Source organism: Hemicordylus capensis, chromosome 6 (assembly GCF_027244095.1).
Source record: "Hemicordylus capensis ecotype Gifberg chromosome 6, rHemCap1.1.pri, whole genome shotgun sequence".
In the NCBI taxonomy this organism is placed as follows: Eukaryota; Metazoa; Chordata; class Lepidosauria; order Squamata; family Cordylidae; genus Hemicordylus; species Hemicordylus capensis.
The window spans coordinates 87,848,574-87,866,216 of NC_069662.1; the positions used below are offsets into that span (position 1 = coordinate 87,848,574).

Consider the following 17,643-nt stretch of genomic DNA (forward strand, 5'->3'; position numbering starts at 1 on the left):
ATTTTTTTCTGAAAGGAAAGCTAAACTATTAAGCAGAAGGAAATGAATTAGAATTAACTGGTTTTGCCAGTTAACTGGTATTGCCAATAATGCAGTCCCATTCTGTACTTTGAATAATCAGATATGAAATGAGTTACAAGAAAGCAACAGAAGCACCCATCTATTATCTATCGTGGTAGTAGCCAAATATTTCAGCAAGTGTGCCACAAGTCCCAAGTATGCAATAATACCACTCTAGTATGCACAACCGTCCATCTGTGAACTTTCAATCCCATTTAACACAAACATATCTGTTTGGCTATTATGGACAATACTTCACCCACCTGGCCCACCACGTGTGATTAGGATGCACATGCTCCGTGAACACATGCTAGAAATGCTAACTTAGATGAGTATTACTAGTGTGTGTAGGAGAGTGGTTCAGACAAACTGCCCCCCCCCCCCACGTATGATTAGGGAAAGTCAGAGGCAGGGGAAAGGATGTGTGCATCCACAGAGTACCCACATTCTTATTGCGTGTGGTGGGCAAAGTCTTATCAGAACGGGCCCAGTTTGCTTGTTTAGGACATCTTCCTTGAACACAAATATATGGGATAGAAATTAAAGGCAATGTTCAGGGCAGGATTCCATATTTCAAGTTTCAACAGAAGTTCAAACCCCTTCCCACATTTTCAGGGGCCCAGGCCAGGAAATATGTTCAGTGCACCATAATGAAATAGAACGCCTTTGAGCACAGATATCAGAATGTACTTGGTACATACGTTTGTGAAATAGTTCTAACTGAAGAGCAAACATCCCTTCAAAATGGGGGTAGGAAGACTCTGGAGAGCCTCCTCAAACACGGTTCTTTACACATTTTCAAGGCCCATATCCATCCTGAGAAGAACATATCCAAGCCAGCCCATTCCCCCCTCAGGAGAGAATAATTCATCCTTGTATAGCGCTGTTAGTGTTTTCAGAGCATTTTAGGGACATTTTGGCAGGTATGATATTATTGCAACTTTTGAAACTGGATCTGCCACCATGAAACTTACCTGTTTAAGGCAGACAGTGAGAACAGGTCTTTTTCCAAAGTGCTCAAGGCAATATATATGTTCATTTTTGTTTCACTAGGAAAGAGAGAGACCATAAATCTTGTGAGAAAGGGAAATTTATAAATAATCATATATTTAAAACAAGTAGTAGTAATGAACAAACCTGCTTCCTGGAATCTGGTAAAGATTTAACAGTTTTTCCAGAATCTTTCCAAAGGCATCATAATTTCTTGCTCTAAAAGAAACCAACAAGAACTGTCAGTACTAAAATATCAAAAGAAATTGGCTTGCTATCATTTGAGAACACAGAGGTAAATCTAATTTGGCAGCATGACAACAGAGGAAGGGGAGGATTAGGCTTGCTTGAAATCTTCCAGTGTACAGTATATGTGTCTTTAAAATTTAACAGCCTTTGAAGAGAACACTTTTGTCCCTATGTGGCCAACTATGACTTTTACAGACAACCTCATAATGGAGCAGCCATAGCATTTCAATGTTAAGTCTTGGGCCGGGGGGGGGCACAATCCTCAGTTATGGAAAACGTTCATGTTTGCCATAGAAAATTGCATGGGAGAAGTGGCAAAGAAAATACTGTATTCTGTGCAATAGGACAAGCAGTGCATGGTAAGAAGTCAGCTGGAATACACGGGATGTACCTTAGAAGCTGCAACAGATCTGCACAGGTCTAGAAGACAACAGAACAGAGATTAAGACTTCCTAAAGCCAGGTATAAAAGTGACTCTTCAGATACACAGCAAAAAGACAATTGCATAGGCTAAATTTAGGAACAGCCAAGGCAGTTCTCCCCCTCTCCCCCGGACTTTTCTAGCCACAGCCACCTAAGGAACAGAATCAATTTTAGGCAAACAACCTCTCACCAACCAGGGTGTCAGGGGTATAACTATAATAGGGAAAGGGGAGAAAGTTGTCTGGGGGCCCACTGCCTTGCCTCCCCCAGAGGTAATTCACATGACTGACTCCCCCAGCCACACACCCGCCCGGGCTTCCTTCAGTTGTATTCATCCTCCGAAACTGATGTGAGGGTTAAGACCTGGCACTACCAGAAGAGCATGTCTTTCTCTAGTACTATGAAATGACTTGCATCGTCCACAATTTACAAAACCTTTTAAAAAATAATTTAGAATTATGTTCTATTGTGGCACATAGGTTATATTTATATATAAATTTTACTATGCTTTTTGTTACCATTAAAAGAGGCACCTTTTAACGTGGTGATTCTCTTTATTTAGCAGGGGGAGAGTAACTGGCCCTACCCACCCCAGCACAGTACCTCCAGTGACTGTTGCCGGTGTCTGTCTTATGTTTCCTTTTAGACTGTGAGCCCTTTGGGGACAGGGAGCCATCTTCTTTATTTATTATTTCTCTGTGTAAACTGCCCTGAGCCATTTTTGGAAGGGCGGTATAGAAATTGAATAAATAAATAAATTTTCAGCCTCATTTAAGATTTCTTTACTTCATGAGCTGAGCTTCAGTGAGTGGGGGGGGGGGTGGATTTTAAAATCTTGTCTCTGGGCCCACTACGCCTTGCTATGCTCCTGCAGGGCGTGTTTGTATCCTCTTGCAAAGCCCCACCCGTGTTTGCTTATCGGAACACTCATGGCATCATTTGAATGGCTGCTCAGCTGAAGATGCAACAAGGGAGAATCAAGGAACTCTAGTTTCTCACGGATTCTCTTCCTTCCCTTTTCATCTTGAACCAGCCTCTAGTTTCCCTCATGTCAATGTTAAGTGTCTATGTAACCCCATATTAAATATCTATGCAAATATACTCTTAAGCATGGACCTTTTAATCCCAACCATTTATTTATACATATCCATAGACACAGAGACTCACATCACCAGTAAAAGAATTTTTATCACTTAGTGATTATATTTTACCAACCGTGTTTATCTACTGACATAAAGCCTGAGAAGATCACGAGCTGTCCATCATTTTCATACTGTATGTTGAGCATTTCTCCTGAATGTATCCCAAGATGGTTCACATTCAACAGAGTGAAACACTGATGTCCACAAAATATTTTGAAAGTAGAAATACTGGTTCGTGAAAGACAGGCAGCCTGACCCCCCACTCCATTCCATCTCTCTCCCTCCCCCACTCCCTCCATGATGTTTCTCCAGATGTGGGAATGTGAACAGTATGATTTGGTCTTCCCGGAGCAAGAGCAAAGACTAAGAACGGTCATATCGGTGTGACAGCAGCCTGCAGGGGTATAGTAAGACTGGAGTGGGTCCTGGGACAAGATCTGAAAATGCCCCCCATACACATCTTTTCCCCCTACCCCAGCCCCCTATGTCTTTGCTGCTGAACTAAACTGTGTTAGGGCTCCGCCCCCTGCTCCGCTGGCAGCCCCTCAATGGCCACGTCCTGCTTCAATAAGGCTCCACAGAGCCCACTCCCAGCGAGGGGCAGGTTCAAAGCCTTGCTGAGGAGCCGTGGACCATCCCTGGCTTAAAAGGGCCACCTGTCTCTTTGGTGACCAGGGCCAATCACTTCCACTGAACCATGGCAGCTCAATGATATCAGTGGTTGAGGCTGCCTGTGGGCACCCCACACAAAGCCGGCAGTGAACCACCTGTGAGCACTCATTCCCCCAATACAAGCCACCGCTGGAGAAGAAAAAGCTGTGGCAGGCCTTTTCTCCTTACCCCACCCCAAAAGCAAGATAGAGAACATGCACTTTAGACCGTCCCTCGGTCAGGGCCCCTCAGCTCTACCCCTCCCTATTTTCTTCATTATCTCCCTCACTCTGAGGGGCCACTGGGGAAAGGGGCAAACATGGGCCCCTTCTCCCCTAGCTACACCCCTCCCTTGCTTTCTCCAGTCTGTACACAGCATAGTTTACCTAGCTGAAGCCAGCAGAGCTATTCAGTTAGCCAATGGCCAATGCACACTTATTTGGGAATAAGCTCCAGTGAACTCAGTGAGACTTACACCTAACAAACACATGCATAGAATTGAGCAGTTAGATTATTAGTTATCTGTTTCAATTCATAAGTAATAAAATAGAATTATAATAACCAAAAGCTCGTTTGGCCTCACGACTTGGCCTTTCCACTCTGAACCTCAACCAGCTCGCTCTCACCATACATTGGTTCTCCTCAGCTCAATAGCTCCTTCACAACCAAGCGTTTCTCTGAATGAACAGCAAGCAAGTATCTGTTATCAGCCACTGGGTCCCAGCGAACACACTACAACTCTTCCTATCCTTTGCCAATCAGGCTTGACTGAATAGCAGTCTTTTCTTTCTTTTGGCCAGATCATCCTGGGAGACTTAGTCCTCCTCCCCAGCTCCTAAAGAGGGGCCCTAACCTTCTCTACTACCCCACTTCCTGGGACCATAAGGCTTGCACTCCACTTCCTCCATTGGGCTTATTTTAAAGAGCCAGAAACTAAAGGTTTTGTTAAATCAGAGCACTAAGGAAATAAGACCTATAAATGTTACCAGAGGAGATTTTCCAGGGTGAGCCACCTTGACATCTTTCACGTTTCCATCAGTCTCCAAATTGATTTCTATATAGAACATTTCAGACGTTATGTAGCAAGCTGTCCCATTGGGGCCAACGTAAGAGTTAAGTCTACAGGAGAAAGATAAAAGAGAGAGTAGTGGTGATGTCTATTTAACAGTTATGAAGTGTGAAGCAAGGCTAGCTTACTTCTTTGTTTACATAGCAACTCCAGGCACTTGAATATGTTTGCCTCTATGTTTTGAACAGCTATGGGTTACTCCCGTACTAATATTTTAGCAGCAAAGTACTCTGCAAAATGCCACTTTAGTGGAGAGTAAAGCATTGCTTTTCATCTTTGCTTTGCCCCCAGGCTGAGAAACGAATATGTAGTAGGTATCCCATAGTCCCTTGCACTGAGAGCAGATGAATCTGGAAACACAGTTCTTAAGAGGACACACTTCGTTAACTCTTTTTACCTAGGACAGAAGCAGCCAGCTCTTCTTTCAAGGATATCATATGAAAGAACAATAGATTGCTGGAGGATCCAGCAGCCTGCACTCAGGCACATATAGCAATGGGAGCATATCGTTAGCCTACATTCAGGCACATACAGCAAGGGAGCATTAAAGGGCCAGTGCGGACACATCCTTAGCATCTGCATTCCAGTAAGAACCTTACAAGTTAACTCCTTTTACCCTGCCCTTTGAGTGCATTGCCCACCTTAGATCAAAATCTGCAGGCCTTTTTCTCTAGAGGGGCATTGGTGGGAGATGAGGTGCATCTAGGTAATTTTGGAGCCTGGACTTAAAGGCCTTTGGAGGGGCCCCCATCCCCTGCAAATTAAGCATCATCATGCTCTGCCAGGCGACAACACCACCCTGGACAGACTAAAGAGGATTTGGGGGCTCACAAGGACTGTGGACACCCTGAACTTTGGCCCCAAAGTCCAGGGGGTAAGAGCACCTCTGGGAGCCCCCAACAGAAGGCCCACCACTCCAACAGTGACCATTGTTTTCTTATGGCACTCATGTTCAGAAGCAGCATGAGAGAGTTCTTGGCAAGCATACATTGCCTCTTTGAGGTAAGGGACAGCCACCGAGCCTCTCCCTACCCCAATGATGGCCCAATTAGGCCTTTAAGACTTCTTGGTACATTGTCTTCCCACACTTTATTTTCTAGCAGCTGGAAGTATTAGAGACAGTTTGTGGAGGAGGACAAATGCCAGTTGTTCTAACGGGTGTTTGAATTGTCTGTGTCGCACTGGCACTTCTGCAATACAAAGAGAAGACGTTCACTTCCCCCGCTTCCATATGTAGCTTGGTTCCACTGTACTGAATGCATTTTAAGCATACTCACCCCTTTTGTTTAGATAAAAATTCCAGTCTGTTCATCACAGTAGATAAAGATTCAGCTGCACACAGGAGAAATTAGTGAGTTGGGTTCCATTCCATTAAAGAAGTATATTACAGTCAACATATTCCATATTTTATTATTTTTAAAAGAGGCAAGAGCAGATTTCTTATTCAGTTTTGATGTATTGCCGATGCTCACAACACCAAGGTCCATTTCAACTCAAACTCTTAACCGAATGAACAGAGAATGCCTGCCCCCAGCTGCAACCAAAGTGCTACCTTAAAAGAAAGTCATTTAGATCCCATGTACAATAGGAACAGCAGCTTCACAGTTATTGCACCATAAATTTTCCATGTGGAAAGGCCCCAATAGACAGCTAGTTGTATTCAATAGTCAACATCATGGAACATTAAGAGCACACTAGGACATTCTAGAACTGATTACCATTTAAGGCTCTTTGCATTTTTTCCAGGCAAGTAGTTAAAGGACAGTCTGATGCAGCAGTCGAAGTAGCCATACGCGGTTTGTCCTCACAAAAGAGAGAGAATAATATGTGTTGCATGTCATACAAGGACTATGTACTAGAACAAGCCTGCTCAACTTCAGCCCTCCTGCAGATGTTGGCCTATAACTCCCATAATCCCTAGCTATTGGCCACTATGGCAGGGGATTATGGGAGTTGTAGTCCAAAAACAGCTGTGGGGGCCAAAGCTGAGCATGCCTGTACTAGAAGCATAAAGCCAAAGAATCGTCTGGTTTGTTCAAGTCCACACTGGAGCAACTGCTTCTTGTCCTTCATTGCCCCATTTGGGTTGCAAGGTTACAATGCAGCAGTGACAGCTTAAGTCACAACTGGCTGAACTCCCCTGTTAAGGCACAGACCAGGGATAGGCAACCTTGGCTCTCCAGCTGTTGAACTACAACTCTCATCATCCACAGAAGGGCCTTGATCTAGATCAGACCTGCTCAACTAAGGCCACCCAGATGTTTTTAAACTACAACTTCCATAATCCCCAGCCACAGTGGCCAACAGCCAGGGGTTATGGGAATTGTAGGCCAGCATCTGCAGGAGGGCCCAAGTTGAACAGCCCTACTCTAGAACACACCTGGCAAATCTATGCTAGCTCAGCATCCTCTTTTGCCACTTCCTTCCTCTCTCTAAACCCTATCTGCAGGAAGAGACTGTATACTAAGTGCCATTTCCTTTAGGTTCAAGCAAGGAAGTAATGGGTTGGAAAAGACTAAGACTCCACATGCTAGATTTCCATGTGTGTCAGGCAATAGAAATTGACAAGCTTCTACATGGGTTAACCCTTCCACCTTCCCTGCTACTGCCAATTCTCTGAGAAATCCATACAAAACAGCTAGCAAACCAAAGACGCTTCTGTCTTTCCTGTATTGGCAAACGGATTTTCACTCACTTCAGCTCCCTATTACAACAGGGGTCCTAACAGTTCCTACCAAGCAAAGACGAACAAGTTTCATGGTTTCCTTCCATGGTTTCTGTGAAAATTTTAGATGCAGTGTTTCTATAATAGCATTTGATGAAGCAGGTTTCACAGGATCTGGAAAAGTTGAGAAACATTCATATAGCTAAGAAACAGTTAACTATTGCATGACTGCAACACATGAACCATAGAGTGGTTCTAGCTAGATCTAATTAGCCTTCTAGGATAGGCACATCAGATTAACAGGCTTATGAACCACGAGGGTTAGTGGGCTAAGTTTAGGCATTATGGTGTTTAATCATAGGAACTATTGTATTTACCTGAATCCAAAATTAGGGTTTTTTTTCAAGGTGTTTATATATATATATATATATATATATATATATATATATATATATATAATCAGGAGGTCTTCTTAAATGCAGAGTCTTCTTCCTTCTGAATAAATGCAGCTATAACCTGTATTTAACCTCTACTTTTTAAGGGGGTCACCTTAAATTCAGAGTCATCTGTGATCCGGGTAAATACAATACAGTCCCAGGATCTGAAAGACTAAGGTTTTAAAAATCCAACACACTGTTGATGTTAAGTCAATTTATTTATAAGCACATTACTGGTTTAATACTGCAATCATATACATACATACTATGTGATCACTAAGAGTCGACACTGACTTGACAGCACTTAATCAATCCATCCATCCATCCATCCATGCTTGGGAATGGGGCAACCCTTCCATGAGGCAAGCTAGTTGCTTCAGGCAGCAGATTATTGGGGTGCCAGTGACTTAACACACTGGTACCCTAAAAGTTCCAGACCCCAACTTAAAACAAAAAGGAAAAGATAGGGAGGAGAGTATAAACAAGGGGTGGGCATGTGGTACCCTGACTCATGCACACAGAGGTCTTAAGCCATCACTTCCTGGGACTAAGTCCAATAAAGCTCAGAGGGATTTACGTCATGCACAGGATTGGGTTATATGAGTTTAATGTGTATGTGGTCTGAGAAGCTGAGAGGGCACTGCACTTGCAAGACTTAAATCAGTCTATATTGTGAATAGAAAACCTACCTTTTCTAACAGTGCAAATCTGATTTCTCTTCTATGTTCTGCCCTGGGTTCATTTCAAATGTTAAAATACTCAAATTGCAACATAAGCAACCAATAGCCTACACAATCCAAGTGGTATACTCCCTACCATAAGGCTCATTGCTTACACGATCATATCCTGCTAAGTCAATATTATAAGTTTCCAGATACTAGGTATTTGTGCTTAACTCTTTAACATCCTCCTGGAATTGTATGGATTATTGTTGTTTAAGCGATTGTTTATATCACAACATTATAGCACCATGGAATTGGCACCCATGAGTTAGGAATGTGCACGAAATGGATTTTGCATTTTGTTTCGAGCTTGAAACAAAATGCAAAACGCTAAAAATGTTTCGTCTAAACCATTTTGAGTGTTTCAGCCATAAGGAAAAACATAGGGAACTCGAAACACCCCATTGGTAGCTCCTAGGGACACCAAAGCGGGCATTTTAAAACACATTTTTAACCTTTTCCCCAAACCCCAAAGGATCCTATGGGAGTTTCAAGCTCTTCCATTGTTTGCTATGGCCGAAACAAGCTGCACTCACAGAATGCACTGCACACAAGTTTTGCATTACAATCTGCAATGCATTTTGCAACCCTGCCTTGCAAAACACTGCAGATTAGAAGCATACTGTCCTTCCTGACACAGAACACGCTTTTTTCAAACATAGTCCAAAAATGAACAAAAAAAAAATCTCTGACCCAGAATCCAGTCCACTGCCAGCCACAGTGCTTGCGCTGCAATAACAGAATTGGCACAAGTTGCTCTCTCTCACACACCATTATGACTCCTTACAGCAGCATTGCAAAAGCTGCCACAGCAGCACCCCTAGCAGCAAGCATAGCCATGAGAAGGGATGTGCATGAACTGCAATTCGAGCATGTTTTGGGAGCGGGGCCAGGAGCTTTAAGAAAGAAAAGAGCAGGTCCTTACGTGCTCTCTGCCTCCACTCCATGCAGTGTCCTGTTGGGGTAGCGCATGTCCCAAGCATCCCCATGTGGTGTCAGCATGCACAAAGCACCTGAGCATGCGCAGATGCCATGTGTGTGCTGATAGCACACAGGGATGCATGCTACCACAGCAGGAAGCTGCATGGGGAGGGAGCACATAGAGCAGGTAAGAACCTACTCTTCTCTTTCTTAAAGCTCCCAGTCCCCGCTCCCGAAATGTGCTCGAATTGTGGTTTGTGCCATAAGTTCAACTATAGCAATGTCTTCAGCCACATTTTGTCCAAGTACATCCAGTGAGGGAAGTTCAAGAAGCCCAAACATGGAGCTCATCTCACAATAATCACCAAGAAAATAATCTATCTCTCGCTCTTGCTCTCTCACACACACACACCCCTAAGCTGCCACTGTCCATTTCTTGCCACAAGACAAGCTTGTTTTGTTTGTATCTCACAAACAAAACAAGTAACAACTCGAGGAAGGCAGGCACCTAAGTTCTGCCTTTGTCAATCTGAGATCCAGCAAAACCTGATAGATAATATAGCAGCAATAGCACAGCATATTATACTCAGTGTTGATTTAAAAACAACAACAAACAACCAGAAAACCAAACCTTCCTTGATTATTTCTTTCCTCTCTCTGCTTCCCAGGCCCTTTAAATACATCTTGAAATTCTCTCCTTTTTTGTCCCCCCCACAATGGGGACACAGTTGCCCATGACAACCCTTGATCTGTATGGTAACAAACCAACCAAGAAGCAAGGAGATCTCAAGCCAATTGGAAGCCAGTGCCAGAAAACCAACCAGCATGGGCAAAACAGCCCACCAAAATGGTACTCAAAACTCAGAAGGTTTTGAGCTTGAAACAGGCCCTTTATTTTAAGTATTTAAGTCTGTATTTTCTTTCAAGCTCAAGACATTTTGCACATCCCTACAATGAGTATTCTAGAACAATCCACCTATTCTATCAACAGTAGCCCCTCCTAATAAAACTAGATCCTAAACAGTACAGATATTCTAAAGATTCATCCAATTTTTACAGACAGTTTATTTACCCATTTGTTGCAGCAATTCAAAGTACCAAAGGAAAGAAACTATCTAAATACGCTCATCTATAAAGAGAGCAAGGTGCTACCAGCCCTGTTTCTATCATACCAGCCTCTACCCATCCAAGGAAGATAACACCAACAGCTGTTACAGATACCCCATATTTCAATGAACAGGAGGCTCAAAAGTCACATGTTATAAGTCACATGTTACAGTGGGTCGCCATCTTTGTTTTACTGGCTTTGTTCTTGTGCTTTAGCAGTAGGAGAACACTAAAAGATTAAGTAGGTGAGTCTTTTCTGGGTATAGAGATACATTTGTGGGGAAAGCTCCCCTTGCCTATGTTATGTTATGTTATGTGTTGGGGGTGTGCTTGGTTTGTTATATACTGCCTGATTCCAGGGGCTCCAGGTGGTTCACAAAAACAACAAACAAGAACAACTATTAAAATAAGAAGTAAAATCTAACACATTCAAAAATTACATGTCATGTCAATGCTTCAGGTACAGAAGCAGAAGCAGTGAAAAGGGGGCAATCCTAATCATGATAAACAATATCACAGCTTCCATTTCCAGAGTCACAATATTTCTGTCCACCCAGTTCTGGGGATTTAGAGGAAATTAATTAATGAACCACTTTGAGGCATTTTGGCTGGTCACAGAAATGTTTTCTGGAAAAAGATTGATTGATTTGATTTCTATACCGCCCTTCCAAAAATGGCTCAGGGTGGTTTACACAGAGAAATAATAAATAAGATAAGATGGATCCTTGTCCCCAAAGGGCTCACAACCTAAAAAGAACATAAGTTAGACACCAGCAACAGTCACTGGAGGTACTGTGCTGGGGGTGGATAGGGCCAGTTACTCTCCCCCTGCTAAATAAAGAGAATCGCCATGTTAAAAGATGCCTCTTTGCCAAGTTATCAGGGGTTAGCAAGAGATACCATGTCTTTAAGATTTGCCTGAGGTAGATATTCAATAGGAGCCATTTCTTCTGGCATGGAAATGCACTTATGGGAAAGACTGTACCTGTTTCTTTTCTGTTTGTAGAAATAATAAAGGTAAAATGTTTATCTCAAGGAAGAAGTGTTGGGATTTTCCCATACACATTGTCTCAGTTATTTGTATGGGGCATGTGCCTTTAATTTGAATGTATCTATGTACTGGCTTGGGGGTAGAGTCACAGTGTCTGTTTGTTTGCTCCTCACTTACTGAGGGGCTTCACACAACACGTGTGAAGTGCCTGATGAGGTTCTGCAGGGAGAGTGGGCTTAGCCCACTCTCCCTGCAGACGAGCAGCCTCTCGTAGGTGGATGGCCAGATTGACTGCCGATATGGCTGCTGGCTCCATCATGGAGCCGGCAGGGGCTGTGGGGATCGGGGGCCGTGTGGCCCCCGGAGGTTCCAGGATGCTCCGTGCAAGTGCACAGAACATCCTGGAGAGACCATCTTGCAGCCTCCCTGTTGGGGGTCTACTCGTGTCGCCACGCACCATGGTGACACACGAGCAAAAAAACAAGGTTAATGGAGCGATCACGCCATTAACCTCGTTAAAGGCAAGGGGGGTTTAATGAGGCTGGCTGCTGGGAGCTGCGTGGCTCCCGTTGCAGCACACGATCACCCCAAAGCGGGCTGGGCGCCCTTCGCATGCTTTTGGACGATCATGGGAATAGCCTCACTGTCTCAGTTAGGAAGCTGCTTTACACTGAGTCAGACAATTTGTCCATCTAGCTTAGAACTGACTGGCAGCAGTTCTCCAGGGTTTTGAAAAGAAATATTTCCCTCCGCTAACTGGAGATACCAGGGCTTGAAACTAGTACCCTCTGCCTGCAAAACATCTGCTCAGCAACCCCTCCTCAAAGGATAACCTAAGCATTGTTAAATTACTGTTAACCATTGTTAACTGCTGCTTAATCTGTCCTAATTCAGCACAATAATTCTAAAAGTTTATTCAGTTTGGCAACATTTTTTGAACAGCAGCAATGCAACAAGTGAAGTTCCCCCCATCTTGATATTTGCATGCTTGGAAAAGCCTTATTCTTGAATGACTGCTTGTCTTGAAACTGGCAAAGACAAGGCAAATCTACCAGGAAAGGTGGCAACCATAGAACTTACCTTTGTACAATCATTCCTCACCAACCGCTAAGGTTCCATTCTGGCAAAACCTCACAATTGGCAAATTCATAGTTGGTGAGGCATTAAAGTCTATGGGAAACAGGGGGCTAGGGGAACCATGACTGCAAAAAATAAAGGGGAAAACACACAAAAAAATTGCTTTTAAAATCCTGTAATATTGCCAAGAGTCACCAAGAAGAATGAGCAGATTGATCCTCTGGAAAATTTTGGACCCCTCCCAAAAAAATTACTCAAAGGCATTTTAAATTGGCAAGGAACAGCAAGGTTAACAAGGGTCACCAAGAGAAATGAGCAGATCAAACCTCTGAACCCCTCAAACTTGCTGAAACCCCATAACTTTAAAAAAACATCGCTAACCACGGATACTTGGGTCAAGGTTGGCAAGACCTGTCACAATTTCCTATTCAAATATATTCAAAACTTTGTTGCCAGATTTGGCTTTTTAAAAGCCAAATTTTGGGTTACGGCCCATTTGACTCACGAGTATACCCCTGAGGTTCTGGCCACACCGTGGTTGATAAAACTGTGTTTGGCATGGGATGACTGTATATCCTTTTGTTCTCATGCCACTGTGTGAGATATAGTATGACTGCTACTCTTTCGCAATGATATCACTATGCACATTTCGGCAACAGACCTGGACTTGGAGTCTAGTTTATGTTTAGTTTATGTTTAGCTAATCAAATCCTTAAATAGGCATTTTAAAATGTGGAAGTGTTTCTGAAAGCAGCCACTGGGAGGGGGGTGTGTGATTCAGATAGGGACTGTGATACGTGGAGAGAAAGGAGTTCATCCTTTCTCCCAGTGTTTTTCCCCACTGATATTTTCATCCAAAGTGGCTATGCTATTTTGGCAAGGAAACAACGCATGAATCATAAAAACAAGATTAACTGAATGTCTGGTTAGTCCTTTAGTGTATATCATCTGCAAAGCAGAACAGGACTGCTTCAGCCCTTAAAAGCAGTGTAAAGGGAAAAGGTATTTAAACAGGTACAGTTATTACCCAGCATAGCGTAGTGGTTAGAGTGTTGGACTCGGACCGGAAAGACCCGAGTTCAAATCCCCATTCAACCATGAAACTCACTGGGTGACTCTGGGCCAGTCATGTATCTCTCAGCCTAATCTACCTCACAGGGTTGTTGTAAGGATAAAAATAACCATGTACACTGCTCTGAGCTCCTTGGAGGAAGAGATATATATAAAAGTAATAAATAAATAAATAAATAAAATTCTCTCTCGTGCACACATGCTAGGTAAACTCATGGGAAAAGTGTTACCTAGTTAATTTCTATATACCTGGCTGCTGTTAATGGCAGAGGGACACATAAGAAAAGGTACACCTGTTCCTAGCCAGGATACAGAGAAGTAGGAAAGGTATAACTTGCTTAATTTCTGTCTGCAATACAACAGATAAAGGCAAAGAAGCTAGCAACAAGGTTTGGGGCTGCTACTGGCTGACCTGCTTTAAATCTCAAGATTAGGAAGGGGTCGAAGAAGCTAGGGCCTAGAAAATGAGGAAGCAGCAGCTGATGAATATTAGGAGAACATAAGAAGCTGCCTTCTACCATTGGTCCATCTAGTTCAGTATGACCGCCAATCACTGACTGAGCAGCTGCTATGAAAAGCCACAAATGTGCAGTGCCCTGGCCTGAGCAGCCTGGCCTAGGGAGAGCCCAGCCAATCCATTTCTAGCTCAGCTATCACAATGGGGGGAAAGAAGGAAGGAAAAGCTGACCATGCTGTTTCATCTCATCCTCTTCCTCTCCCCTTTCCTTCCCTTCCTATCCCTAGAAACATAGGAAGCTGTCATATGGTAAGTCAGACCATTGGTCCATCTAGCTTGGTATTGTCTACATCAGGGATTCTCAACGTTGAGTCCCCAGATATTTTTGGACTTCAACTCCCATAATCCCTAACCCAAGGCCACTGGAGCTGGGGGTTATGGGAGTTGAGGTCCAATAACATCTGGGGAGTCAATGTTGACCCCTGGTCTACACAGACTGGCAGCGGTGTCTCCAAGGTTGCAAGCAGGAGTCCCTCTCAGCCCTATCTTGGAGATGCCAGAGAGGGAACCTGGAACCTTCTACATGCAAGCAAGCAGGTGCTCTTCCCAGAGCAGCCCCATCCTCTAAGGAGAATATTTTACAGTGCTCACACATGTAGTCTCCCATTCAAATACAAACCAGGGGAGACCCTGCTTAGCAGAGGGGACAAGACCATGAGGCTTCAAGGTGGAGAGCTGGAAGAGGGAAGACCAGGGGTGGAGTCCAAGAGGGAAAGGAAAAGAGGGCGAGAGAGGAGGCAATAGAAAAGCACAAGGCCAGGTACTGAAAATGCAAGGAGAGCTGAAGTTTGTATATTGATCTGAATTTAGAGGTCAGATTTGTTAGGATGTAGGCCTCTAGTGTCCAAACAAAGTCTGATTATGATTTTCACTGACTTTAATAAGTCTTGTCAAGTCTTGTCAATTTTTCCACCGTGCTAGCAGCAAGGTGATTGTGGAGGAAGAATTATTTAGTACTATCATTCCATATTTCCACTATAGAGGTTTATAGACATATGTGAGTGCTACCAGCATAACCGAGGGCAAATCAATTACTCTTGGAGGGCTGTTTAAATGTGCATAGTAGATGTTGCAGTTCAGCACTGGCTTGCTCGCTGGACGAGGGATCCAGTCTGAACTGCAAAGGGAGTGGGACAAGACGCGAAAGTGATAGTGGAAGGGATTGAATTCCTGTGTCAATGAAACTGAATCCCTAACAAAAAACGAGGATGTTCAGTGGATGTTCCTTGAAACCAGTTTGGTATTCAGGGGGAATGTTTCAATTTCATTGCAATAGTAAATTTCAAAGGCATGGAAAGATAAAATATTGGCATTTCAATCAGCACAGCTTCACAAGCACACTGAGCCTAGCTAACTCTGCATTGGGAGCATTAAGAAAGAGAGCCTATAAGATATCCATGAGATTACTTACAAGATTTTAAGGGATGGAATTTTATAAAATCCTTATAACTGAGCCGAATGCCTTTTGAAATATCCTTTGAGCTCCCCAGAGTCCATATAAGAGAAATAGAAGTAGCAGAATAAATACGCAGGTTTTTTTTAAAAAAAAGTCACAAAGCAAATACATGTTCATGGGGAATGAGGAAAACTAAGCTCTCTGAAGATTAGATTATAAAACCCAATTGCTCTGGATGTAGATGGCATACTTTCAAAAATTTACACATTCAAGCTATTTCTTGCTGAAATAAAGAAAGAATGGTTTGGGGTTGGTATTACTGATGCTAATTATATAGCATCATTATTATAAGTAGTTCCTTAAGCAAAAAGAAACTCCCCAACCCTGAGGAATTTGCCATGTGAATTTTGATAGAGACCACAAAGAAAGCAAAAGGAGGCCAAGAAATGAATGTGAGCAAGTGCCATTTCATGTACTGCAGGGGAGGACCAAGGGTTTAAACCAATGACTTCTTGGGGGGAAATGACAAAACGCATGGGTAGCCATGTTGGGCCTTGAGTGGGGGAAATCCAAACATGATGGCAGGGCAACCCCTTGTATTAGGACCAAGTAGAAGGTCACAAAGAAGTGAGCAGGGTTTTGAGTTTGCCACCTGTTCTTCAGGCTGGATGCTAAGGAAAAGGTGGATGGTACAGGAGGAGAAGAGAGAAAATGATGTGGCTAAGGGAAGGTCCTAAATTAGACAGGACGTGTTTGCTCTCTATTCCTGGCATCTTTTTCTCTTACAAAGCAGCCAGAGGGGGTTCTGATCTGGATTGAAAAGATGTTAATAACCCTTCCCCCCCCCGTCAATATTTCACAGAAAATCAGCCACTAATGCCAGCTTTACCTTGCTTGAGAAACTTCAGGGCACTGTTCTGTGTGCTCTTAAGTTTTTCCAGTTGGGTCCAGTAGCAGCTTTGGGGGTGGATAGGCTGTGATTCTTAGTGGGGAAATAGTGCAGAGAGAAGTGTTAAATATCCCCACCTGTGATCCCAATCAAGATTGCCTCTCCCCACACCCTGCAGCTTGATTTTGAAAAGCAAAAAGATGTTTGGAGCTCCAAACACAGAGCATGTTGGGTCTACCTAGTTTGGTCCCTAGCCTGCAGTTCTCAGAGTCTTAGAATGGCACAAGGAAGGTGTTTTGTAGAGATGATGAGGCTAGGCTATGCTATTTTTGTTTTAAAGGTGATCTTGGGTTGCACCATGGACTACTGAGGCAGAGAAATCATGGCTGTTTTCCCTTTGAAAATAAAAAAGCCAGCAGTTATTCAGTTCTGTTTCTAGTACTAATCAGAACAGACAGGTGAGCCAGAAGGAAAAGCAGAATATGGTAGCAAAATTGGACATTAATTTTAGGTGTTGCATCAGTCAGTAGAAGCCAAACTAAGTAATGTAACTCAGTGAGTGGACGGTATACTGATTTCCCTTTAGGCAAAGTCCCACCATCATTAGGTAGTAGAAGCTCATCTTCCATAACTTTTAGGATTCCCCATTTGGACAAGTAAATATTCTACAGAATGGCTAAAAATTGCAGGTAGGCCAGAACAAAACTGGTTTTGAGGGGGATTTGAAGGTAGAAAGGTAGCACCACATAGGGATTTTATGGGGGGAATACCAGGTTATGGAATAAACGTGGGAAATTATTTCTAATTGCTATGAAGCCTGACACAAAGCTGGAAATCGGGAATGCAGTCCCTCTGAACTGGATAATGCAAAACATCAGATACCTGGAGATAGATAACTCTAAAATGGAGCTACCATCGGAAATGTCATCATTCCATGCAGTGGTGCACAAACTTTAGGAGCAAGACTACAGTCCACTGCACAATTAAGATTACTGTGGTCCACTGTACTGACCACAGTAGTTTGCACAGTTACACATACTTTGCTCTCATGGATATAAATGGGTCTTAAGTGTGCTTATCTCTGTTCTGTTTGTGGCTTGTACCTGAAATGAGCATTATAAACTTAACTGGCTAGACAAAAAACATGCTATACAAATGAATGGGCTGCTCAGAGTTGTCTATTCTGTTCACGAATGATTTGATATTTCCCCTGCAAGTGTTTCAGGTAGTCTCTATAAATCTACAAAGCATTATTCTATGCTTGCC

At 43.2% G+C, this 17,643-nt stretch overlaps 1 protein-coding gene across 11 annotated transcripts in view; it reads right to left on the reverse strand.

Annotated features, from left to right (window-relative positions):
- Window positions 1-16,500, reverse strand: part of LOC128332054 (mediator of RNA polymerase II transcription subunit 1-like) — a 41,316-nt gene extending 24,816 nt beyond the window's left edge. For 4 of the 11 annotated variants that reach the window (XM_053266282.1, XM_053266287.1, XM_053266283.1 and 1 more), the window contains exons 1-8: window positions 10,402-10,536; window positions 7,320-7,423; window positions 6,303-6,387; window positions 5,862-5,916; window positions 4,502-4,634; window positions 1,691-1,719; window positions 1,198-1,269; window positions 1,035-1,109 (exon numbers count right to left, since the gene is read on the reverse strand). In XM_053266282.1, coding sequence (XP_053122257.1) covers window positions 1,035-1,109; window positions 1,198-1,269; window positions 1,691-1,719; window positions 4,502-4,634; window positions 5,862-5,916; window positions 6,303-6,387; window positions 7,320-7,423; window positions 10,402-10,405 — 557 coding nt within the window. In that variant the 5' untranslated portion in view covers window positions 10,406-10,536. Of the gene's footprint in view, window positions 1-1,034; window positions 1,110-1,197; window positions 1,270-1,690; window positions 1,720-4,501; window positions 4,635-5,861; window positions 5,917-6,302; window positions 6,392-7,279; window positions 7,424-8,375; window positions 8,419-10,401; window positions 10,537-12,507; window positions 12,630-16,377 lie in introns of those variants that run through there. The other 7 variants (XM_053266285.1, XM_053266286.1, XM_053266288.1 and 4 more) reach the window with 7 other exon arrangements.
- Window positions 16,501-17,643: the final 1,143 nt, after the last annotated feature.